The sequence below is a fragment of the Pseudorasbora parva genome, chromosome 6 (assembly GCF_024679245.1).
Source record: "Pseudorasbora parva isolate DD20220531a chromosome 6, ASM2467924v1, whole genome shotgun sequence".
NCBI classification, from domain to species: Eukaryota; Metazoa; Chordata; class Actinopteri; order Cypriniformes; family Gobionidae; genus Pseudorasbora; species Pseudorasbora parva.
In genome coordinates this window covers 290,763-317,505 of record NC_090177.1, presented here as the reverse complement: position 1 = coordinate 317,505, position 26,743 = coordinate 290,763, and the positions used below count along the sequence as shown (strand labels likewise).

At 37.0% G+C, this 26,743-nt stretch overlaps 1 protein-coding gene across 7 annotated transcripts in view; it reads left to right on the top strand.

The window, feature by feature from the left end:
* Positions 1-26,092, top strand: part of si:ch73-168d20.1 (NLR family CARD domain-containing protein 3) — a 43,498-nt gene extending 17,406 nt beyond the window's left edge. For 5 of the 7 annotated variants that reach the window (XM_067445333.1, XM_067445330.1, XM_067445331.1 and 2 more), the window contains 8 exons: positions 15,998-16,171; positions 17,173-17,346; positions 17,472-17,645; positions 18,734-18,907; positions 23,688-23,861; positions 23,959-24,132; positions 24,386-24,559; positions 25,871-26,092. In XM_067445333.1, coding sequence (XP_067301434.1) covers positions 15,998-16,171; positions 17,173-17,346; positions 17,472-17,645; positions 18,734-18,907; positions 23,688-23,861; positions 23,959-24,132; positions 24,386-24,559; positions 25,871-25,973 — 1,321 coding nt within the window. In that variant the 3' untranslated portion in view covers positions 25,974-26,092. Of the gene's footprint in view, positions 1-15,997; positions 16,172-17,172; positions 17,347-17,471; positions 17,646-17,819; positions 17,868-18,733; positions 18,908-23,687; positions 23,862-23,958; positions 24,133-24,385; positions 24,560-25,870 lie in introns of those variants that run through there. The other 2 variants (XM_067445334.1, XM_067445335.1) reach the window with 2 other exon arrangements.
* The last annotated feature ends 651 nt before the right edge of the window (positions 26,093-26,743 follow it).

Here is a 26,743-nt window from a genome sequence, read left to right as displayed (position 1 = left end):
GCTGTTTGCTCGAATGACAAACAGACAGACACACGCACACACACACACACACACACACACACACACACACACACACACACACACACACACACACACACACACACACACACACACACACCACCTATTTTTGTGAAGTTTTGAGTTTTCGTTCAGGATTAATAGGCTTTTGAGCATGTTTTACCACACCTATTCTCTAAATGATCCTGTTATAGCTACCCAAAGTGTAAAGGTCAACATGTTTTTGATAACTATTGATCAGGAGAGTTCAGAGAATCATACTGCTGTGGTTTGGTTCCGATCAGGCAAGAAAAACCAAGGACTAGTTTGCAAAACAAGGTTTTTAACATAATTGTGAATATTTAAATAAAGATTTGATTGACAGTATTGGTTATAGAGGCAAAGTTGTTCAGTATGAGAAGATCTATCATAATATATGCATATTATGTGGCTGTTTTAACCCCACCTGATTAACGAGATGGAAAATACCATTTACAGCCAATACAGGCAATTCACCATAGGGAATACATGGTTTTCAAAGCTTTTTAACACTTATAGCGCCCCCTATACTCCGATCTCCATAAAACTTTGCATGTGTCTTCAACATGTTATGCCACATATACCCAATAATTTTCGTGAAGTTTTGAGTTTCCCTTTAGGATTTATAGGCTTTTAAGTGTATTTTGCCACGCCTCTTTTCTAAATGGCCCTGTTATAGCCATCCAAATGCAAAAGTTCAACTTTTTTTCAATAATTATTGACCTGGAGTGTCTATAGAATTGTCCTAGACTGGTTTGGTTCCAATTGGGTAAAAAACCAGGGACTAGTTCGCAAAAGTAGGTTTTTAACATAATTACGAAAATTTAATTAATGATTTTATTGACAGCAATGGTTCTAGAGGCAAAGTTGTTCAACATGAGGAGATCTATCATATGATATGCATATTTCATGGATATGTGCAACACCACATGATTTCAGAGCCATAAAACTCGTTAGCGCCAACTAGTGGCCGATTTCTTTCAAAATTCTTACAAACCTCTAGGACCATGAGTCAAACATGCCAACTGAGTTTCATTCCGATCGGCCTCCATTAACCTTGTCTAATAGGTGCTCAAAATTCATTGGTCTATGGCCGCCATGTTTTTTGAGACACACCAATGTCCTCATACACATACATGGTAGCTTGGGCCAAGACACGGCATACCAATTTTCAGGTCAATCGGACTAGCGGTCGCGTGGTTATAGCTAATTTCATGTTTTTTCCACATTATAGCGCCACCAAGTGGTCAATCTTCACATTTTTTTTATCCTGACCTCAGAATGAGCCCATACACATGCGTACCAAGTTTGGTGAAGATATCTCATTTCCTTCTTGAGTTATAGCCTCTTTAGTAAAATAGGCTCCGCCTTAAATGTACATTTCCACGCCCCTTTTCGTCCATGAGTCAAAATTTCAACTTTTTTTTGATAATTATTGATATTCAGACTAGAGAGAACATTTTGGCACTGGTTTGGTTCCGATATGTCAAAAAACCAGGGACTAGTTCGCAAAAGTAGGTTTTTGACAAAATTCAAAATGGCGGAAAAATTTGCATACCGGAAATGAAATCGGAGATATACGTTTTGTTCGGCAAGGTCTCAGCTTTCCAATGATATAAGACACTTGACCCTTTGGACGAACGATTTAAGAGTTATGAGCCATTTCGCGTTTTTGGTTGCTGTAGCGCCACCTATTGGCCAATCTGGCTCATAATTTGATAACCTCTCCTCGATTTTTGGACTACCTATTGGCCAAGTTTCAAGTCTCTAGCCCTTACGGTTTGGTCTGCACGATGAGTTTTACGGCAGAATAATAATAATAATTAAAGCTGCAAGCAGCATTTAGCGGGGTTCAAGCCTTTAAGGCCTTTAAAGCACATAGGCATTAAAGACATTAAGTTTTATTTAGCAAGATTTTAAACACTGAAATAATAGATGGAAAAGTCCATTCACAGCCAATATAGGCAATTTACCATAGGAAATGCATGGTTTTTAAAGCTTTTTAACAGTTATAGCGCCACCTATAGTCCGATCTCTTTAAAACTTTGCATGATTCATCAGCATGTCATGCCACATATACCCAACAATTTTCGTGAATTTTTGAGCTTCCCTTTTGGGTTAGCGCCAACTAGTGGCCGATTTCTTTCAAAATTCTTACAGACCTCTAGGACCATGAGTCAAACATGTCCAATGAGTTTCGTTCCGATCGACCTCTGTTAACCCCATCTAAAAGGTGCTCAAAATTCATTGGCTGATGGCGGCCATGTTTTTTGAGATACACCAATGTCCTCATAGACATACATGGGGCCTTGGACCAAGACACTGCATACCAATTTTCAAGTCAATCGGACTAGCGGTCGCGTGGTTATAGCCCTTTTCATGTTTTTGTCACATTATAGCGCCACCAAGTGGCCAATCGTCGCAATTTTTTTATCGTGACCTCAAATTGAGCCGATACACATGTGTACCAAGTTTGGTGACGATATCTCATTTCCTTCTTGAGTTATAGCCTTTTTAGCAAAATAGGCTCCGCCCTGAACGTCCATTTTGAAGCCAATTAGCAAAAATGAATCGAAATTTCAACTTTTTTTTGATAACTATTGATAATTAGCCACCAGAGAACATTTTGACACTGGTTTGGTTCCGATCGGTCAAAAAACCAGGGACTAGTTCTCAAAAATAGGTTTCAGACATACTCCAAAATGGCGGACATTTTAAGACGAAACAAAAAAATTCCCGCTTACAGTTTTTTCGTCTTGGCCCAAGGATTTCAAAAGTATAAATCATTCGAGTCTACGACCACCGGTTTATGAGAAAAGCTCACAAATGTAAAATTTTTTGGTTTTTTGCGCTATAGCGCCACCTATTGGCCGATTGGGCTCATATTTTGATAACCTCTCCTCGATTTTTGGACTACCTTCGGGTAAATTTTCAAGTCTCTAGCCCTTACGGTTTGGGCTGCATAACGCGTTTTATCGGAGAATAATAATAATAATAATTAAAGCTGCAAGCAGCATTTAGCGGGGTTCAAGCCTTTAAGGCCTTTTAAGCACATAGGCATTAAAGACATTAAGTTTTATTTAGCAAGATTTTAAACACTAAAATAATAGATGGAAAAGTCCATTTACAGCCAATATGGGCAATTTACCATAGGAAATGCATGGTTTTTAAAGCTTTTTAACAGTTATAGCGCCACCTATACTCCGATCTTTGTAAAACGTTGCATGCTTCATCAGCATGGTATGCCACATATACCCAACAATTTTCGTGAAGTTTTGAGTTTTCCCTTAGGATTTATAGGCTTTTGAGTATATTTTGCCACGCTTCTTTTCTAATTGGCCCTGATATAGCCATCCAAATGCAAAAGTTCAACTTTTTTTCAATGAATATTTATCTAGAGAGTGTATAGAATTGTCCTAGACTGGTTTTGTTCCGGTCGGGCAAAAAACCAGGGACTAGTTCGCAAAAGTAGGTTTTTAACATAATTGCAAATATTTAATTAACGATTTGATTGACAGCAATGGTTCTAGAGGCAAAGTTGTTCAGCATGAGGAGATCTATCAAATGATATGCATATTTTGCCGATGTATGCTACACCACGTGATTACAGAGCCATAAAACTCGTTAGCGCCAACTAGTGGCTGATTTCTTTCAAAATTCTTACAGACCTCTAGGACCATGAGTCAAACATGCCCACCGAGTTTCGTTCCGATCCGCCTCCGATAACCTTGTCTAATAGGTGCTCAAACTTCATTGGCCGATGGCGGCCATGTTTTTTGAGATACGCCAATATCCTCAGGGAAATACATGCTACCTTGGGCCAAGACACTGCATACCAATTTTCAGATAAATCGGAGTAGCAGTCGCATGGTTATAGCTATTTGCAGGTTTTTTTCACATTATAGCGCCACCAAGTGGCCAATCGTCGCGATTTTTTTATCGTGACCTCAAACTGAGCCTATACACATGTGTACCAAGTTTGGTGAAGATATCTCATTTAATTATTGAGTTATAGTCTTTTTAGTAAAATAGGCTCCGCCCTGAGCGTCCATTTTGAATCCCCTTATCTTCCGTGAATCGAAATTTCAACTTTTTTTCAATGAATATTGATATTCAGACTACAGAAAACATTTTGGCACTGGTTTGGTTCTGATCGGTCAAAAAACCAGGGACTAGTTCGCAAAAGTAGTTTTTCGACAAAATTCAAAATGGCGGAAAATTTTTCCAGACGGAAATAAAATCGGAGATATACGTTTTGTTCGCCATGGTCTCAGCTTTCCAATGATATAAGGCACTTGAGTGTGGACTAAACGGTTTAGGAGTTATGAGCCATTTTGCGCTTTTGATTGCTGTAGCGCCCCCTATTGGCCAATCGGGGTCATAATTTGATAAGCTCTCCTCGATTTTTGGGCTACCATGTGGCAAAGTGTCAAGTCTCTAGCCCTTACGGTTTGGTCTGCACGATGCGTTTTAGGGGAGAATAATAATAATAATTAAAGCTGCGAGCAGCATTTAGCGGGGTTCAAGCCATTTAAGGTCTTTAAGCATTTGACGCCTTTTGCATGGAAGGTTTTTAAGCACTGAATGAATTTGAGAGATATCAGGTGAAATGAAATGATTAACTGACAAAATATGATTATAAATATTATAGTAGTGACTTTATAAAATCTAAATATGAATTATAGAACAATATTAATCAATTGTATGACAAAATAACTATTTTACTTTGCTAACTTGATAAACATGTTGCTAGGTGGTTGCTAGGTTGTTCTTGATGGTTGTTATGGTGTTGCTAGGCAGTTGTTAACTGTCACTGATGGTTACTATAATGTTTATAGAGTTCTTACTATGTTATTTGCCTGATTTAACACTTAGCTAATCACTGCTAGCATGTGTAGCATGTTGGAAGTGCTGTTTGCTAGCATGACAAACAGACAGACAGAGACACACACACACACACACACACCACCTATTTTTGTGAAGTTTTGAGTTTTCGTTCAGGATTAATAGGCTTTTTAGCATGTTTTACCACAGCTATTCTCTAAATGATCCTTTTATAGCTACCCAAAGTGTAAAGGTCAACATGTTTTTGATAACTATTGATCAGGAGAGTCCAGAGAATCATACTGCTGTGGTTTGGTTCCGATCAGGCAAGAAAAACCAAGGACTAGTTTGCAAAACGAGGTTTTTAACATAATTGTGATTATTAAAATAAAGATTTGATTGACAGTATTGGTTATAGAGGCAAAGTTGTTCAGTATGAGAAGATCTATCATAATATATGCATATTATGTGGCTGTTTTAACCCCAGGTGATTACAGAGATTCACCATAGGGAATACATGGTTTTCAAAGCTTTTTAACACTTATAGCGCCCCCTATACTCCGATCTCCATAAAACTTTTCATGCTTCATCAGCATGTCATGCTACATATACCCAACAATTTTCGTGAATTTTTGAGCTTCCCTTTTGAGTTAGCGCCAACTAGTGGCCGATTTCTTTCAAAAATCTTACAGACCTCTAGGACCATGAGTCAAACATGCCCACCAAGTTTTGTTCCGATCGGCCTCTGTTAACCTTGTCTGTTAGGTGCTCAAATTTCATTGGCCGATGGCAGCCATATTTTTTGAGATACGCCAATGTCTGCATACCAATTTTCAGGTTAATTGGACTAGCGATCGCGTGGTTATAGCCCTTTTCATGTTTTTTTTTTCACATTATAGCGCCACCAAGTGGCCAATCGTCGCAATATTTTTATCGTGACCTCAAATTGAGCCGATATACATGTGTACCAAGTTTGGTGACGATATATCATTTCCTTCTTGAGTTATAGCCTTTTTAGTAAAATAGGCTCCGCCCTGAACGTCCATTTTGAAGCCAATTAGCAAAAATGAATTGAAATTTCAACTTTTTTTCGATAACTTTTGATAAACAGAGACCAGAGAACATTTTGACACTGGTTTGGTTCCGATCGGTCAAAAAACCAGGGACTAGTTTGCAAAAGTAGGTTTTTAACATAATTGTGAATATTTAATTAATGATTTGATTGACAGCAATGGTTCCAGAGGCAAATTTGTTCAGCATGAGGAGATCTATCATATGATATGCATATTTTGTGGATGCGTGAAAAAACACGTGATTTCAGAGCCATAAAACTCGTTAGCGCCAACTAGTGGCCGATTTCTTTCAAAATTCTTACAGACCTCTAGGACCATGAGTCAAACATGCCCATCAAGTTTCGTTCCGATCGGCCTCTGTTAACCCCATCTAATAGGTGCTCAAATTTCATTGGCCGATGGCGGCCATGTTTTTTGAGATACGCCAATGTCCTCATAGACGTACATGGGGCCTTGGACCAAGACGCTGCATACCCATTTTCAGGTCAATCGGACTAGCGGTCGCGTGGTTATAGCCCTTTTCATGTTTTTTTCGCATTATAGCGCCACCAAGTGGCCAATCATCGCGATTTTTTTATCGTGACCTCAAATTGAGCCGATATACATGTGTACCAAGTTTGGTGACGATATCTCATTTCCTTCTTGAGTTATAGCCTTTTTAGTAAAATAGGCTCCGCCCTGAACGTCCATTTTGAAGCCAATTAGCATAAATGAATCGAAATTTCAACTTTTTTTTGATAACTATTGATAAACAGAGACCAGAGAACATTTTGACACTGGTTTGGTTCCGATCGGTCAAAAAACCAGGGACTAGTTTGCAAAAGTAGGTTTTCAATAAAATTCAAAATGGCGGAAAAATTTGCATACTGGAAATAAAATCTGAGATATACGTTTTGTTCGCCAAGGACTCAGCTTTCCAATGATATATGACACTTGAGTGTGGACCAAACGGTTTAGGAGTTATGAGCCTTTTCTCGCAATTGATTGCTATAGCGCCACCTATGGGCCAATTGGGGTCATAGCTTCTCAGGGTCTCCCCAACATGAGTACTACCATCTGACAAAGTTTCAAATTTCCAGCTCTTACGGTTTGGTCTGCACGATGCGTTTTAGCGGAGAATAATAATAATAAATATTATAAATATACTTTATAAAGTCTAAATATGAATTATAGAACAATATTAATCAATAGTATGACAAAATTACTATTTTACTTTGCTAACATGATAAACATGTTGCTAGGTGGTTGCTAGGTTGTTCTTGATGGTTGTTATGGTGTTGCTAGGCAGTTGTTAGCTGTCACAGATGGTCACTATAATGTTTATAGAGTTCTTACTATGTTCTTTGCCTGATTAACACTTAGCTAATCACTGCTAGCATGTGTAGCATGTTGGAAGTGCTGTTTGCTAGCATGACAAACAGACAGACAGAGACACACACACACACACACACACACACACACACACACACACACACACACACACACACACACACACACACACACACACACACACACACACACACACACACACCTATTTTTGTGAAGTTTTGAGTTTTCGTTCAGTATTAATAGGCTTTTGAGCATGTTTTACCACACCTATTCTCCAAATGACCCTGTTATAGCTACCCAAAGTGTAAAGTTCAACATGTTTTTGATAACTATTGATCAGGAGAGTCCAGAGAATCATACTGCTGTGGTTTGGTTCCGATCAGGCAAAAAAACCAAGGACTAGTTTGCAAAACGAGGTTTTTTACATAATTGTGAATATTTAAATAAAGATTTGATTGACAGTATTGGTTATAGAGGCAAAGTTGTTCAGTATGAGAAGATCTATCATAATATATGCATATTATGTGGCTGTTTTAACCCCACCTGATTACAGAGATGGAAAATACCATTTACAGCCAATACAGGCAATTCACCATAGGGAATACATGGTTTTCCAAGCTTTTTAACACTTATAGCGCCCCCTATACTCCGATCTCCATAAAACTTTGCATGTGTCTTCAACATGTTATGCCACATATACCAAATAATTTTCGTGAAGTTTTGAGTTTCCCCTTAGGATTTATAGGCTTTTGAGTGTATTTTGCCACGCCTCTTTTCTAAATGGCCCTGTTATAGCCATCTAAATGCAAAAGTTAAACTTTTTTTCAATAATTATTGACCTAAAGAGTCTATAGAATTGTCCTAGATTGGTTTGGTTCCAATTGGGTAAAAAACCAGGGACTAGTTCGCAAAAGTAGGTTTTTAACATAATTACGAAAATTTAATTAATGATTTGATTGACAGCAATGGTTCCAGAGGCAAAGTTGTTCATCATGAGGAGATCTATGATATGATATTCATATTTCATGGATATGTGCAACACCACGTGATTTCAGAGCCATAAAACTTGTTAGCGCCAACTAGTGGCCGATATCTTTCAAAATTCTTACAAACCTCTAAGACCATGAGTCAAACATGCCCACTGAGTTTCGTTCCGATCAGCCTCCATTAACCTTGTCTAATAGGTGCTCAAAATTCATTGGTCTATGGCGGCCATGTTTTTTGAGATACACCAATGTCCTCATACACATACATGGTACCTTGGGCCAAGACACTGCTTACCAATTTTCAGGTCAATCGGACTAGAGGTTGCGTGGTTATAGCTATTTTCAGGTTTTTTCCACATTATAGCGCCACCAAGTGGTCAATCTTCACATTTTTTATATGCTGACCTCAAAATGAGCCCATACATATGTGTTCCAAGTTTGGTGAAGATATCTCATTTCCTTCTTGAGTTATAGCCTCTTTAGTAAAAAAGGCTCCGCCTTAAATGTACATTTCCACGCCCCTTTTCGTCCATGAGACAAAATTTCAACTTTTTTTTGATAATTATTGATATTCAGACTAGACAGAACATTTTGGCACTAGTTTGGTTCCAATATGTCAAAAAACCAGGGACTAGTTCGCAAAAGTAGGTTTTTGACAAAATTCAAAATGGCGGAAAAATTTGCATACCGGAAATGAAATCGGAGATATACGTTTTGTTTGACAAGGTCTCAGTTTTCCAATGATATAAGACACTTGAGTGTGGACCAAACGGTTTAGGAGTTATGAGCCCTTTTGCGGTTTTGGTTGCTGTAGCGCCACCTATTGGCCAATCTGGCTCATAATTTGATAACCTCTCCTCGATTTTTGGACTACCTATTGACAAAGTTTGAAGTCTCTAGCTCTTACGGTTTGGTCTGCACGATGAGTTTTACGGCAGAATAATAATAATAAAAATCAGTACAATTACAATAGGGTTTCAGCACTTCGTGCTTGAACCCCTAATAAAAACCCTAACAATTACAATAGTGTTTCAGCACTTCGTGCTTGAACCCCTAATAAAAATCAGTACAATTACAATAGGGTTTCAGCACTTCGTGCTTGAACCCCTAAAAATCAGTACAATTACAATAGGGTTTCAGCACTTCGTGCTTGAACCCCTAAAAATCAGTACAATTACAATAGGTGTTCAGCACTTCGTGCTTGAACCCCTAAAAATCAGTACAATTACAATAGGGTTTCAGCACTTCGTGCTTGAACCCCTAATTAAAGCTGCAAGCAGCATTTAGCGGGGTTCAAGCATTTAAGGCCTTTTAAGCACATAGGCATTAAAGACATTAAGTTTTATTTAGCAAGATTTTAAACACTGAAATAATAGATGGAAAAGTCCATTTACAGCCAATATAGGCAATTTACCATAAAAAATGCATGGTTTTTATAGCTTTTTTACAGTTATAGCGCCACCTATAGTCCGATCTCTTTAAAACTTTTCATGCTTCATCAGCATGTCATGCTACATATACCCAACAATTTTCGTGAATTTTTGAGCTTCCCTTTTGAGTTAGCGCCAACTAGTGGCCGATTTCTTTCAAAAATCTTACAGACCTCTAGGACCATGAGTCAAACATGCCCACCAAGTTTCGTTCCGATCGGCCTCTGTTAACCTTGTCTAATAGGTGCTCAAATTTCATTGGCCGATGGCGGCCATGTTTTTTGAGATACGCCAATGTCTGCATACCAATTTTCAGGTTAATTGGACTAGCCATCGCGTGGTTATAGCCCTTTTCATGTTTTTTTTCACATTATAGCGCCACCAAGTGGCCAATCGTCGCAATATTTTTATCGTGACCTCAAATTGAGTCGATATACATGTGTACCAAGTTTGGTGACGATATCTCATTTCCTTCTTGAGTTATAGCCTTTTTAGTAAAATAGGCTCCGCCCTGAATGTCCATTTTGAAGCCAATTAGCAAAAATGAATTGAAATTTCAACTTTTTTTCGATAACTATTGATAAACAGAGACCAGAGAACATTTTGACACTGGTTTGGTTCCGATCGGTCAAAAAACCAGGGACTAGTTTGCAAAAGTAGGTTTTTAACATAATTGTGAATATTTAATTAATGATTTGATTGACAGCAATGGTTTTAGAGGCAAATTTGTTCAGCATGAGGAGATCTATCATATGATATGCATATTTTGTGGATGCGTGAAAAAACACGTGATTTCAGAGCCATAAAACTCGTTAGCGCCAACTAGTGGCCGATTTCTTTCAAAATTCTTACAGACCTCTAGGACCATGAGTCAAACATGCCCATCAAGTTTCGTTCCGATCGGCCTCTGTTAACCCCATCTAATAGGTGCTCAAATTTCATTGGCCGATGGCGGCCATGTTTTTTGAGATACGCCAATGTCCTCATAGACGTACATGGGGCCTTGGACCAAGACACTGCATACCAATTTTCAGGTCAATCGGACTAGCGGTCGCGTGGTTACAGCCCTTTTCATGTTTTTTTCGCATTATAGCGCCACCAAGTGGCCAATCATCGCGATTTTTTTATCGTGACCTCAAATTGAACCGATATACATGTGTACCAAGTTTGGTGACGATATCTCATTTCCTTCTTGAGTTATAGCCTTTTTAGTAAAATAGGCTCCGCCCTGAACGTCCATTTTGAAGCCAATTAGCATAAATGAATCGAAATTTCAACTTTTTTTTGATAACTATTGATAATCAGAGACCAGAGAACATTTTGACACTGGTTTGGTTCCGATCGGTCAAAAAACCAGGGACTAGTTTGCAAAAGTAGGTTTTCAATAAAATTCAAAATGGCGGAAAAATTTGCATACTGGAAATAAAATCTGAGATATACATTTTGTTCGCCAAGGACTCAGCTTTCCAATGATATATGACACTTGAGTGTGGACCAAACGGTTTAGGAGTTATGAGCCTTTTCTCGCAATTGATTGCTATAGCGCCACCTATGGGCCAATTGGGGTCATAGCTTTTCAGGGTCTCCCCAACATGAGTACTACCATCTGACAAAGTTTCAAATTTCCAGCTCTTACGGTTTGGTCTGCACGATGCGTTTTAGCGGAGAATAATAATAATAATAATAATAATTAAAGCTGCAAGCAGCATTTAGCGGGGTTCAAGCGTTTAAGGCCTTTTAAGCACATAGGCATTAAAGACATTAAGTTTTATTTAGCAAGATTTTAAACACTGAAATAATAGATGGAAAAGTCCATTTACAGCCAATATAGGCAATTTACCATAAAAATGCATGGTTTTTATAGCTTTTTAACAGTTATAGCGCCACCTATAGTCCGATCTCTTTAAAACTTTTCATGCTTCATCAGCATGTCATGCTACATATACCCAACAATTTTCGTGAATTTTTGAGCTTCCCTTTTGAGTTAGCGCCAACTAGTGGCCGATTTCTTTCAAAAATCTTACAGACCTCTAGGACCATGAGTCAAACATGCCCACCAAGTTTCGTTCCGATCGGCCTCTGTTAACCTTGTCTAATAGGTGCTCAAATTTCATTGGCCGATGGCGGCCATGTTTTTTGAGATACGCCAATGTCTGCATACCAATTTTCAGGTTAACTGGACTAGCGATCGCGTGGTTATAGCCCTTTTCATGTTTTTTTCACATTATAGCGCCACCAAGTGGCCAATCGTCGCAATATTTTTATCGTGACCTCAAATTGAGCCGATATACATGTGTACCAAGTTTGGTGACGATATCTCATTTCCTTCTTGAGTTATAGCCTTTTTAGTAAAATAGGCTCCGCCCTGAACGTCCATTTTGAAGCCAATTAGCAAAAATGAATGGAAATTTCAACTTTTTTTCGATAACTATTGATAAACAGAGACCAGAGAACATTTTGACACTGGTTTGGTTCCGATCGGTCAAAAAACCAGGGACTAGTTTGCAAAAGTAAGTTTTTAACATAATTGTGAATATTTAATTAATGATTTGATTGACAGCAATGGTTCCAGAGGCAAATTTGTTCAGCATGAGGAGGTCTATCATATGATATGCATATTTTGTGGATGCGTGAAAAAACACGTGATTTCAGAGCCATAAAACTCGTTAGCGCCAACTAGTGGCCGATTTCTTTCAAAATTCTTACAGACCTCTAGGACCATGAGTCAAACATGCCCATCAAGTTTCGTTCCGATCGGCCTCTGTTAACCCCATCTAATAGGTGCTCAAATTTCATTGGCCGATGGCGGCCATGTTTTTTGAGATACGCCAATGTCCTCATAGACGTACATGGGGCCTTGGACCAAGACACTACATACCAATTTTCAGGTCAATTGGACTAGCGGTCGCGTGGTTATAGCCCTTTTCATGTTTTTTTCACATTATAGCGCCACCAAGTGGCCAATCATCGCGATTTTTTTATCGTGACCTCAAATTGAGCCGATATACATGTGTACCAAGTTTGGTGACGATATCTCATTTCCTTCTTGAGTTATAGCCTTTTTAGTAAAATAGACTCCGCCCTGAACGTCCATTTTGAAGCCAATTAGCATAAATGAATCGAAATTTCAACTTTTTTTTGATAACTATTGATAAACAGAGACCAGAGAACATTTTGACACTGGTTTGGTTCCGATCGGTCAAAAAACCAGGGACTAGTTTGCAAAAGTAGGTTTTCAATAAAATTCAAAATGGCGGAAAAATTTGCATACTATAAATAAAATCTGAGATATACATTTTGTTCGCCAAGGACTCAGCTTTCCAATGATATATGACACTTGAGTGTGGACCAAACGGTTTAGGAGTTATGAGCCTTTTCTCGCAATTGATTGCTATAGCGCCACCTATGGGCCAATTGGGGTCATAGCTTCTCAGGGTCTCCCCAACATGAGTACTACCATCTGACAAAGTTTCAAATTTCCAGCTCTTACGGTTTGGTCTGCACGATGCGTTTTAGCGGAGAATAATAATAATAATAATAATAATAATAATAATAATAATAATAATAATAATAATAAAAATCAGTACAATTACAATAGGGTTTCAGCACTTCGTGCTTGAACCCCTAATAATAATAATAATAATAATAATAAAAATCAGTACAATTACAATAGGGTTTCAGCACTTCGTGCTTGAACCCCTAATAATAATAATTTGCTCCTTCATAACAATAATATCAACAAACATGATATGAAAACACACAAATAATTTCAAGACATGTCAAATCCTGCCTCCAACCAAAAATGATTTAACTTGGATACAACACCCAAATCTACATCTCAGACACTAATGACCCTCAGGTTATTTATGTTAACACAAATTAAATGACCTTCTTATATCCGTACAAGTAAAACATTTTAAAAAATGATTTCAGTTAGTTGCTTGTTTTCCACTCAAATTCAGTGAGCCTCTACAACAATGTATTTGCTTGTGGATTTATGTTTTCAGTCTTTCTTATCAGATGACAGTTTTACGGCTATAGTTCCAGCTTTGGAAGCACACTTTGTCCCCTCAGGATTAATCCTCACCAAAAACCTGTTGAGTGAATCAGACAATAGCTATTTCAGAAATGGAGTAACAAATCAAACAGTTCAGAAAAAACATACTACGAAACAATATAAATAAAAATAAAATGGGGGCAAATTTGGGGCACAATTGGGGCAAACTCATGTTACATTATTACACATGTACCTTTCAATGAGTTCTAATGTGGCTCTGGCTGACTCTTATTGGTATTCAATGTTAAAATCATAGAAGACGCCGAAAACAGATGCAGTGCCACTGAGAAATCCAACTGCTCATCAATGCAATGTGTGTCACTTTCATCCACTTAGATGAATATAGAAGGCTATCTAGTGAAATTTCACCATAAAAACTACCAAAACACATGAATTATTTATCAAATAGTTCATACTTACCAAGCATCATGAACCTTGGTGTGTCTGGTAGATGTAGATCATTTTCCACTGACATTCGGGTTGAAGTTTTCTTAGAAAATAAATTTGTGTTGTTTTGTATAAAAAAGTTATGAAAGTTTGCATCTGTACATTGTGGCAAATCCTGACTTACTAAGAAAAACGAAAGCAATGATAAAACAAGTTGTTTATCAGCAAGAGTTCAATTGCTGATAAATGCAGTTACTCCAGGAAAAATGTTCTACACAAAGGGATATTACTTAGTGAGGAGTTGTGAGGAGAGGCTAACAAACTTGCTAATCAGGAAGCTATTTCAAAACATGCATATAAACAATCTAACTTTACATTATGTATTTTAAAAACACAAATGTTTGAATTGTTTACTTACTTGTAGCTGTGCGATTCCTTTTCAGTCTGAAAACGTAATTCTACTATTCTACAAATCTACTATTGGAGTTCTCAACCCGCACGTAGAAGTGGCAAAAAAACTCCAAATGGGTGACACCTGCTTGTTTAGGCTAAAACATTCAGCCCTTGTGTATGTATTTGTGTGCTCGCATGCATGCTTGCATGCGTATGTGTGTGTTAATGCATTAATCCTTGTTTTCTGACTGAAGATGTAAACAGTTTGAAATCGGTGACATAATGCATCAGGGAAATGTAGACCAGTAATTTAACAGTAAATGTTACAGTTATTTTCCTTCATGTGCACTGAAAGTAATTTACTGTAGTTTATTATTAGTGCAGCAAAATCTCACCTCGTATCACAGTAAAATACCTTTCTCTGGTGTTAAAGCTAAATACTGGCGATTATATAGTTATTTACCCAGAAATCTACAGCAAGGCTTAGCATGGCAGCTAATCAAGGTCTTCAGGAGTACTAGAATATTACAGGCAGTTCAGTTTGACCAAGGTTGGCCCTAAGCTCTGCAGGACAGTGAGCATAATTTTAATTTTATTGTTACAGCGTGCACTAAGAATAAGACTAAAATATATGATAAACATGTTTGTTAATCAGCATCTGACACCTTGACTATCATTCATAAACAACACTATTTTAAACATACACTAGCATATTAAAGCTTCAATTTGCTTGGTAATTGTATATGTACATGTGCCTTTTTGTTTAAGGCAGGGGTCCCCAATCTCGGTCCTCAGTCAATCTCGGTGCACTGTCCTGCACAGTTTAGCTCCAACCCCAATCAAACACACCTGAAACAGCTAATCAATGCATTTATATGGATTTATATGCATTTATATCTTTTGGCTAACATAGCCCAGAGTAAAGGTTTTTGAGGCTTACCTCTGGGGAATAGAGACTCTGTGTGGTAGACCTTGCAGCTGTTTCATATGTGCCATCTCTGGTCAAGTGTATACATTTTGTACTACTCTGGAGATTTTTGTACAGCTGAAGGATACCCTATTTCTTTTGGGACTCTGATCCAGGGGACTTATTCCTTTTCTCTTTTTGTGTGGACATTGGTTTTTCATCAGAACTTTACACTTCCTACCTACCACCAAGCAGAAAAGGACTGTTGAGTATCATCTTTATATTCTATTTTTTGTCTACTTGGACTTAGAGCTCTTGGGTTGTGATGGTATTGTGTTTGCAGGGGTCTAAGCTGCATTATATTTTCAATATACAGTTAGTATCTATATACAACATACAACAAACAGTTTTTTGGGGGTGTTTTTGATGCGGTTGAAATCACGCTGTTTTTTGTGTATTGCATTTTTCCAAATTAGTAAAAGAAAACAAAAGTCATCTCCCCTTGTAATATTGATTAAACCTTTCTTGTAAAGAGTTGTAGTTGTTATAAGGTGTTTTTCTTTTTCTTTCTGCAGGCTTGATGACTGCAGTGTTGAAGAGGAACGTTTTGCAACTTTACTTTCAGGTCTGAGATCAAACCCCTCACAAATAAGAAAACTTAATCTGAGCTGGAACAAACCAGGAGATTCAGGAGTGAAGCTTCTGTCTGATCTACTGAAGGACCCGCACTGTAAACTGGAAATACTACAGTGAGTGATGATTCATATTCAGGGATGCAAAACACAAAACCTTGCCAACATTACATAAAGAAATACATTTGAAATGTGTAAACTGGCATTTCTGGTAACTCATCGGAAATGTATCTCCTTATGGCAGATCTTTATTTGTGTGACTAACGGAGGAATTCCTACCACTGTTTTGAATCCTTTACACATTTTATAAGCTTTATGTGAGTTCTCGAACATGAACAGTTTGTAAAAAGACATTGTTTTCCAATGTATGTGGTCCATGCAGGTCTTTAAGGGCCGGACCGGTAGCCTAATGTTCTGTTATTAATGTTAATCACACAACAAAAGAATATAGAAAATCACCCAATGATTGACTGAATAGCTTTAATATATTTATGAATCAGTTTATAGTTAATTAATGGAGTGAAGACTATGCAGTTTTTCTTACATTTGAGTAATTATTTTCTTTTTTGAATGCTACTGTTAAAAACATCTATAATGTAGCTAAAATATAAAGCACCGTTTTTTTTATTTCATATTCTTGTAGTATTTGTCATTGTTTGTCATTTGCATTTTTGCTAATTTTTTATAATAAATATAAAAGAAATTAAATCAATATTGTAATTATAAAATTACATCTATAAAATATATATATAGGTAATTACTCATATCAGGAAATCCCAACCATTGGGAAAAATTAGCTAATTTTAACATAATTGATAAAAATGTGATTGTTGCAAACATCTCTGTAAGGATGTTCACTCTGGCATTTTATTATTATAATTATTTTAAATAAAGGGGAGAGAATGGTTGAAAAGCAGAGCAGGAATAGGCTGGTCAAGTAAGTTTAAAAAAAAAGTACTTGTAAAACAATTAATTTTAAGTTGTGTAATTTTTCAATTACTTTTACTGTTTTAGCTGTTGTTGTTCAGTGTTAAAAATTACAGAGTAAAAAAGAACCAGAGCTTAAATGTAAGCAAACTACAAGTGTGAACAAATTTTCTCTGTCTTTCTCTCCTCAGGTTGGAGTGCTGCAGACTTGAAGAGGAAGGTTGTGCTGCTCTGGTTTTAGGTCTTTTATCAAACCCGTCACATTTGAGAGAGCTCAATCTGAACTACAATGAACCAGGGGATTTAGGAGTGAAACTTCTGTCTGTTCTGCTGAAGGACCCCCACTGTAAACTGGAGAAACTAGAGTGAGTGATGATAATCATTTTATCAAAAGAACGTGTCTTATATGTTTGAATGTTTCTTTCTTCATTCTATATTGAATGTAGAATATGTGTCAAGCAGTAAATGTCAGTTGTTCTCTTATTTGCAGGTTGGAATATGACGGCATTGGAGAGGAAGGTTGTGCTGCTCTGGCTTCATCTCTTATATCAAACCCGTCACATCTGAAAGAACTCAATCTGAGCTGGAACAAACCAGGATATTCAACAGTGAAGCTTCTCTCTGATCTACTGAAGGACCCACACTGTAATCTGGAAAAACTACAGTAAGTGATATTTTAAATATTATTTATATTTAGTTTTCCATATTTTTGGATATATTTAAGGATATATTTCCACTCTACTGAATATAAGTATCTTTGCAACTACACGTCAGCTAGTAGTCGTAGTAGGCCGTCTGCTTAATATCTGCTAACACTATATTTTGATGCTCCCAACAGACATTCTACTGACTATAAGTGACTTTGCAACTACATGTCAACTTAAAGAGTTAGTTCACCCAAAAATGAAATGTCTGTCATTAACTCCTCCCCCTAATGTCGCTCCATACCCGTAAGACCTCCGCTCATCTTCACACACAGTTTAAGATATTTTATATTTAGTCCGAGAGCGTATGCAAGTGTAAGGACACTATACTGTCCATGTCCAGAAAGCCAATAAAAACATCATCAAAGTAGTCCATATGTGACATCAGTTTGACACGCGATCCGAATCATTGATCGATTCACTGATTCACAAGCGTTTAAATCTTTATTTGAGGATTAAACACTAACCCGGAAGAGAAGACGATGCTGAATAAAGTTGTAATTTTTGTTATTTTTGGACCAAAATGTATTTTCGATGCTTCAAGAGATTTTAATTAACCAACTGATGTCACTTATGGATGTGTTTTGTTGATGATGTTTTTATTCCCTTTCTGGACATGGACAGTATAGTGTGCATACACTTGCATACGCTCTCGGACTAAATATAAAATATCTTAAACTATGTGTGAAGATGAGCGGAGGTCTTACGGGTGTTGAGCGACATTAGGGAGAGGAGTTAATGACAGACATTTCGCTTTTTGGTGAATTAACCCTTTAATCTACTAACCCTAACCTAACACTACTGTAATATTTTACTCCAAAATAAAAAGTATGAATTTTATTGTATATTACAAGTTTTAAATTACAATACTAATATTTGTGGCTGTCCTAATTACTTCATTTTCAAATATTAAAAAACACATTGAGCTTTTAAATCTTGTGTTTTGTTGATAAGCACTTCTTATCTATCACACACTTGTTACTTCTGAACAAGCTAAAACTTACTTTATCACACATATACATGCACACTGAGTGCTTCTTCTCTGTAGGCTGTATGACTGCAGTATCGGTGAGCAAGGTTTCGCTGCTCTGGCTTTAGCACTGATATCAAACCCATCACATCTGAGAGAACTCAATCTGAACAATAATGAACCAGGAGATTTAGGAGTGAAGCTTCTCTCTGATCTGCTGAAGGATCCACACTGTAAACTGGAGAAACTACAGTAAGTGGTTTTATTTTATTGTACTTAATTATCAGTGTACCATACCAACATCAGCACGATGTGTTTATTTCAGTGGTTCTCAAACGGATGACTTAAAAAATATTTAAACTATTCAAATATTATCAGTATATTAAAGTAATCTTACACTAAAAAGACCCAAAATCAAGATATAAGCCAAAACCTCAAAATTATTTTTGTTTTCCCTCAATAACTACTTAAACTGTTTCAGCAGTTTTTAAAGCATCAATAAAAAATTAATTAATCACGGTTATTAGATAAGGATATTTGAGAATTTGGAGTGCAGGTTTTATAAGATACTATATAGTGATCGACCGATATTGATTTTTTATAACTGATACCAATTATTTGGATGTTTATGTGCCGATAACCCAATATATAGAACCAATATTTATTTATTGTGTTATTTCTGATTTTTACAATTACAGCAACAGCACTGAACTGAACTGAGCTGTTTAAACACTGTAATTTTTGCCATTGCACTCCCTTACATACAGAACAAAAGACATTTACATCAATAAATAGTCTAACAAAATTAGCATTTTTTTAATACAGTGCAGTCTTTTTAACATGAATGCTGTTTCACCTTTTTGTTTATAAATGCAGCCATATTAACAACAGGCAAAATACATTTATAAAGTCTAATATTTTCAAATGGAGAACATAAATGAGAGTTGAGTCTATCAAATCCCCATAACTATGATCATAAATATAAGCATTCATTTTAAGCTACAGTTTTAAAAGGTTTATGTGTTTAATAGACTAAAGATTGATATTCTCTGGAATTGTAATAGCTATGATGTATTCGCAGGTTTGTTTATTTTTCTTACAGTCAATCTCATCTAGTCCAGTATCAAAATTAATGTTTGTGTATATCTATGAAATGCTGACGACAGCGCTTTTTCATCTCTGCGTTTAACTTGCACGTCTCGCGGAGATAGGCTTAATAATAAATTTTCACGGAGCTGTAATTAATTAGATATTTATATATATATATATATATATATATATATATATACATATATATATATATGTTATATAGCAGACATTAATATAATTAGGAGTTTTAAACTCAGTAACAGAGCGGCTGAACGCGACAGAGAGTAAACAACGCCGAGAGACAAATAAGTTCAGCGCTTTCCAACATGCTCTCATTCATGGTGGCCTAATAATTTATTTTCACTGAGCTGTAATTAATAAGATGTTTATTATATAAATGTTATATAGCAGACGTTAATATAATTAGGAGTTTTAAACATGCCGATCTTGTTTACATACGGTGACTAGCCTATATGCTGGAGCAGCAACTCAGTGAGGGAACGGCTGAACACGACAGAGAGTAAACAATGCCGAGAGAGAAATACGTTTAGCGCTTTCCAGCATGCTCTCATTCATGGTGGCCTAATAATTCATTTTCACGGAGCTGTAATTAGTAAGATGTTTATTATATAAATGTTATATAGCAGACGTTAATATAATTTAAGGAGTTTTAAACGAGTCTGTCTTCTTTACATAGCCTACGGTAACGTTAGCCTATATGCTGGAGCAACAACTCGATGAGTGAACGGCTGAATGCGACTGAGCATAAACACACAGAAAGAAAGAAATTCGGTGCTTTTATTTCCAACACACCCTCATTCATGGCTGTTTTCTTTCATTCATGTGAAGTTATGTCTTTATTGTGACATTAATCATTAATGTTATGTTAAACAAAGTTTATTAATTAAGGGATGCAGATTATTTTACCTTTGAACACCGTTGTTGACTCATCTCCCCTCAGACAGTCTGTTAATGGCGCGCTTGTATGCAATTCTCAAAACGACATCAAGATGGCGCCATTTATGGGGAAATCAGATATTACAAAACCGATACGATTATGGGAAAATGCTTAAATATCTGGGAAAATATCAGGAATCCGATATATTGGTCGATCACTGATACTATATCATATGTCCTGAATAAATACTATATTGTGACACCTTGTGAGTGAGAGTAAAAGTACAAACTAAGTACAAGATTAGATTTAACCCATGTTCAGCTTTTTTGGTCCTTGCATGACTGAATTATGTATGCTACGCAGAGTGCAATGACTTGCCTTAACGGGACTTTGGGACTTAACGGGTACCCGCATAAAGTGGCTAAAACGGGTGGATTTTGATATTAATAAATTTCATTGGCGGGGGTACGGGCGGATAATTAACTCTGTCAATCAATCAATCAATCTATCAACTTTATTTATATAGCGCTTTTACAATCACGATTGTGTCAAAGCAGCTTCACAGTGTCAAACAGGATAATATTGCGACAAAATTAGATTTTCGCTGTACAGTCGTACTGGAGAAAACAGTGATGTTATCAGCTTAGTTTAATTTATCATATAGCAACAATGTTGGCAGATCAGTATTTAAGTTTATAGAATTAAATAAGACCTAATTCATACATTTTATTTGTATAATAAGTTGAATAACTTTAATCATATTTTTAGTGTCCCCAACTGAGCAAGCCAAGCCAAAGGCGACAACTCTGTGTGGGTGGGTAGTAGCGCGGATGGAAAATATGTGCAATATTTCTGTGGCGAGGTGGATGAGCGAGCGAGAGAGAGAGACCGGGGCGTGATGGCGAATGAGTGTCAGCTGCGAGCCACACCGGTCTCGAGTCCTCTCATGAGGGAGCTTGAGGCATAGAAGGACGAGCGACACCAATAAAGGACGAGAGATCACCAGACCTGGATTTGACCTCGAGTTGTGTTTACGTTTTATTATGTGTGTGTGTGTGGCAGTTGTCCGTGAGAGGCTGCCCACGTTACTTTCGTTTTGTTTGGTTAAAGTCTTTTAAATGTTCGCCGGTTCCCGCCTCCTTCTTCCCTCGAACATACTGTATTACAATTTCTATGTCCAAATTACCATTACACATACACGCAACGACGATATGCCATTTGACCCATCATGTCACCACCACTGCGACATTTGTTAATGCCTCTCGTAGCCCAGGTGGAGCGAGCGTTGGAGGAGTAGCAATGGATGAAGTAAAAGTAAAGTTGGTGGGTGGAGTATATAAAATTGTTGACAACGAGTCTATAAAGCAGGGGTCGCCAACTGGCAAAGCCTTTTGACGTTGGCTAATGAAATAAATAAATGCCAAATGCGATTTAAAAAATAAATAAATACCTAAATAAATAATCTATCAATAATCATTTATATCAGGCAGCTCAGCAGAACCCTTTTTTCCTATGTTGCTACGGTTGCGTTGATAGGTAAAGGGGTCACACACCGGACTGAAGCTCAGCGGCGCGTCTCAGGATCTCACACCGGAAACACACATTATATACGCGCGAGCTCAGTTTTGAATCGACTTCTGACAGAAGAACTGCACGATGAGTGTATCTTGTAGCACAGGGTGAAATCATAGACGGGTGAAATCAGTATGTACATGGACGATTTGAGGGAAATATAATTTAAATTGAATAAATCGTGCAGCTCGTGGCATGTCCGTTTTTATTATTTCAGCTCCCATGTTAACGGGTGAGTTTGCACACCGTTCCGTCTTTAAGTTCAACTCAGCTCAGCCTTTTGAAATGTTATTTGAGGTTATTTATGTTTCTCTGGATTTAAAGGAACAGTTGAAATAAAGAGAAATGTTTCTTGCACATTTTCATTTTTCCAACACTGGTGGCACTTTATTTTTACCTGTTTGTGTTTCTGGATAATATTGCTTATGATTTTTTTTACCAGTGCAATTTGGAGCACAGAGAGAGCAGTGCTGAAGATAGCCTACATTTAGTTCGGGAAAGACTTTACATGTGAATGAACATACAATCATGTTATGAGATTTCTGTTTAGTTTTTTATCCAGGAGGGTGTGTGTCCATTGATTGTTACTCTTTATCTCAGTTCAGCAGAAAAAGCACTTTAGTTGCTAGCAATGTTGAAATTATTTACATTATTAGCAATGTTGAATGTATTTTCAGTGCAGATTTAGAGATAAAGGCATTTTTTCATTCATCATATTTTTTGTCAAACATGGCTACTGGTTGAATTAGATATTTTGTACCAACGAAACTTAAACAGAACAACCTCAAAATGAGATACATTTAGTAAATGATTGCCTATGTTTGCTTTAACAATATGAAAAGACGTTTACCTATATGAGAACATATTATATTTCGTTCAATAAATATATATTATATATATATATATATATTTATAATATATATATTTTTTAAATCTACACTAATTTCTTTAATCTGGCAAAAATACATCAATTCATGTTTTTAGGTATATCATTTTCCGGACCTCGGCCAGTGAGGAAGGTTTATTTACTGGACCCCAAGTCATTTTAGTTGAAGACCCCTGCTATAAAGGCACTTTAGCCTGTTTCATTAGCCCATTCATGACGCTGTTGTGATGGTGAGAGAGGTGCAAGATAATAAAATAAAACATTTTAATTGGAATGATTTTAGCGTGTGCGATTAACGCGGGCACAGGTCGGGTAATGGGCCAAATATAATGGGTCTGGGCGGGTGCAGATTTAATTTTGATATTTTCACGGGTCACGGGTCGGATCTGGTGCTAAACCTTGCGGGTACTGGCGTGGGCGGGTCTCCAAAAATGGACCCGTGCAGGACTCTGGTGTACGGTTGGTGTCATAACATTTGCAATTCCTTTTAGCACTGGAGAAAAGACACTCTGCAAGATTTCAGTTCTGGATCTTCTTGATCTTGTGTTGAGCTTAAGCATGAGGAAAATTCCTCTTTTTCTTTGCAGGCTTGAATACTGCAGTATCGGTGAGCAAGGTTTCGCTGCCCTGGTTTCAGGACTGAGATCGAACCTGTCACATCTGAGAGAACTCAATCTGAGCAGGAATGAACCTGGAGATTCAGGAGTGAAGATGCTCTCTGATCTCCTGAAGGATCCACAGTGTGAACTCGAGAAACTAGAGTGAGTATCAGGCTTTTAAACATGTTTTCATATAGTGTCACTCACTTCTGTTGATATGCATATTGAGTATTGAGGCATTTTATTCTTTTCTTTGCAGGCTTGATGACTGCAGTATTGGTGAGAGAGGTTTTGCTTCTTTGGTTTCAGGTCTAAGATCCAATCCCTCACACATAAGGGAACTCAATCTGAACTCTAATAAACCAGAGGTCTCAGGAGTAAAGCAGCTCTATGATCTACTGGGAGATCAGCAGTGTAAATTGGAGAAACTACAGTGAGTGATATTTCCTATATATGTCTCTAAACCCAGACAGACTTGATGATGGTGAGATCAGAAGTTTGACAAAAATATTACTGGATTATAGTTAATGCCAAATGAATGTTTGTAAATGTAAATTGATAATTCCTACTGACACACTAAAGCAAAAGGTATAAACAATGTTGGAGAAAGACCCTAACTTTAGCATTGGATGAAGGTTTATATATATATATAATTTGAGGGCTCAGCTGTAAATGTCTTTCCTCAGGTTGGAGTGCTGCAGTATTGGAAAGGGAGGTTGTGCTGCTCTGGCTTTAGCATTAAGATCAAACCCATCACATCTGAGAGAGCTCAATCTGAACTACAACGAACCAGGGGATTTAGGAGTTAACCTTTTGTCTGTTCTACTGCGGGACCCGTGCTGTAAACTGGAGAAACTAGAGTGAGTGATAACGTTTATTTTTGTCATTATCGTATTAAAACAAGACACAGTCATGCATTTAGATGAACTTCTGTAGACTAAAGTTGTAGGGGTTAGTGCACCCAAATATGAAAACTCTTCCTTTTTTTCCCCAAACTTAGACTTTTGTTCATCTTCAGAACACGACTGAAGATACTTTAAATAAGATCTGAGCCAGTTCTGCACTCTCCATTGACAGCTATGCAACTACCACATTCACAAGTCAAAAAGTTCATCAAGAGATTGTAAAACTAATTCATATGAATCAAGCGGTTTAGTACAAATTTTCTGAAGAGGCTGAAGCTCAAGCGTGCTGCGTAACATGAGAATAAACCTCATTGGCTCTCGTCCATCAAGCGAAAATGCTTGAACTTCCACTTAGCACAACTGATGTGAGAGTTGATGAATGTTTATATGTAAATAAAAGCCTATATTAAATATGTTCATCATAAAAAGCAATGGTGTCTCTTTATAAATTCGTACTAAACAGCTCAATTCATTTGGATTTGTTTTACGATCTGTTTATGAATTTTTTGATGTGTCGAAGTGGTATTTGCTGTCGATGGAGGGACAGAAATAACTTTTCTTCATTAATAAAATATCTCGAATTGTGTTTGGAAGATGAGTGAAAATCTTTTGGGTTTGTAACGAGGGTGAGTAATTAATGAGAGAATTCCCACAGTTGGGTAAACTGTCCCTTTAACTTCATCTGCCTGATGAAAAATGCTAAATAACTGGACTTTATACAAACAACAAGATCCATACTTTTCTTTTTATGCATCTTTTTAGCACCGCTATATTTCTAATATTCCTGTTATGACCATTACTACTAAAAGGGTTAGTTCAGCCAAAAATGATACTTCTGTCATTTATTTGAGGATCTCTATTTGAGGATTGAACACAAACGCGGAAGAGAAGCCAATGCTGAATAAAGTCGTAGTTTTTGTTATTTTTGGACCCAAATGTATTTTGGATGCTTCAAGAGACTCGAATTAACCCACTGATGTCTCATATGGACTACTGTGATGATGTTTTTATTCCCTTTCTGGACATGGACAGTATAGTGTGCATACACTTGCATACGCTCTCGGACTAAATATAAAATATCTTAAACTGTGTGTGAAGGTCGGTCTTACGGGTGTGGAGCGACATAAGGGAGAGGAGTTAATGACAGACATTTCATTTTTGGCTGAACTAACCCTTTAATGTACTGATAAGACCATTATCACTACAGTTTTATTATTTACTATGTAAACCAGGGATGTTTCGTCACATTTCTCTTTGTCTCCTCAGGTTGTCTCACTGCAATATTACAGAGGAAGGTTGTGTTGCTCTGACTTTAGCTCTGAGTTCAAACCCTTCACACCTGAGAGAGCTCAATCTGAACTATAACTAGGGCATTAAACAGGGACTGCGATCTACTGGAGGCACTCTGTAAACTCAAAGTAATGCTTGGTTTGTTTGTTTTAAATGTGTAAATGAACGTTCAATATATCTCTTATTCTATATATATATAAATATGCGGACCATTCTATAGGAGTGGTGCAAACTGCTGTCCCACAGCCAGAAATACATTTAACCCTCTGGTGCTCTTTGGCATTTTTTTTAAATTTAGTTTTTTTTTAATTGAAGTTTTGAAATTTAAAAAAAAAACTTCATCGGAGTGATATGAAACGTGGTGGCTGTCCTAGCATTAGGCATGTAAACACACACACACACAGATTATTCATGATTTGAGCATGCTAGGTGGACGTTAAAAATACTCCAACTTGAGCTCTTCGGTCAAACATGACCACCATAGGAAATGAATGAGAAATCTGCAAAACATTCACAGAAGAAAAAACACTATTTCTAACAACAAAAATATATATATAATACACAGTCTTTGAGATTTTTTAAACATATATTCTAATCCATCTAAAAAATATATTAAATGTGTTGAAAAGAGAATGAGGGAATTCAGAAGCCGCTCCGTGGAGACCTCTAGTGGATTACACCCGTGGCTGCATCATTTCTTAAATATCTCCAAAAGAGGCGCTAATCTGCCTTACAATAGTATTTTGGGAGGCTTGGTCCCTATTTTAAAGAAATACTGCACAAAAAAAATGGTATAATTTTCAGAGGCAAAAATAGACCATAATATTGCATACATATTAAAAAATACCA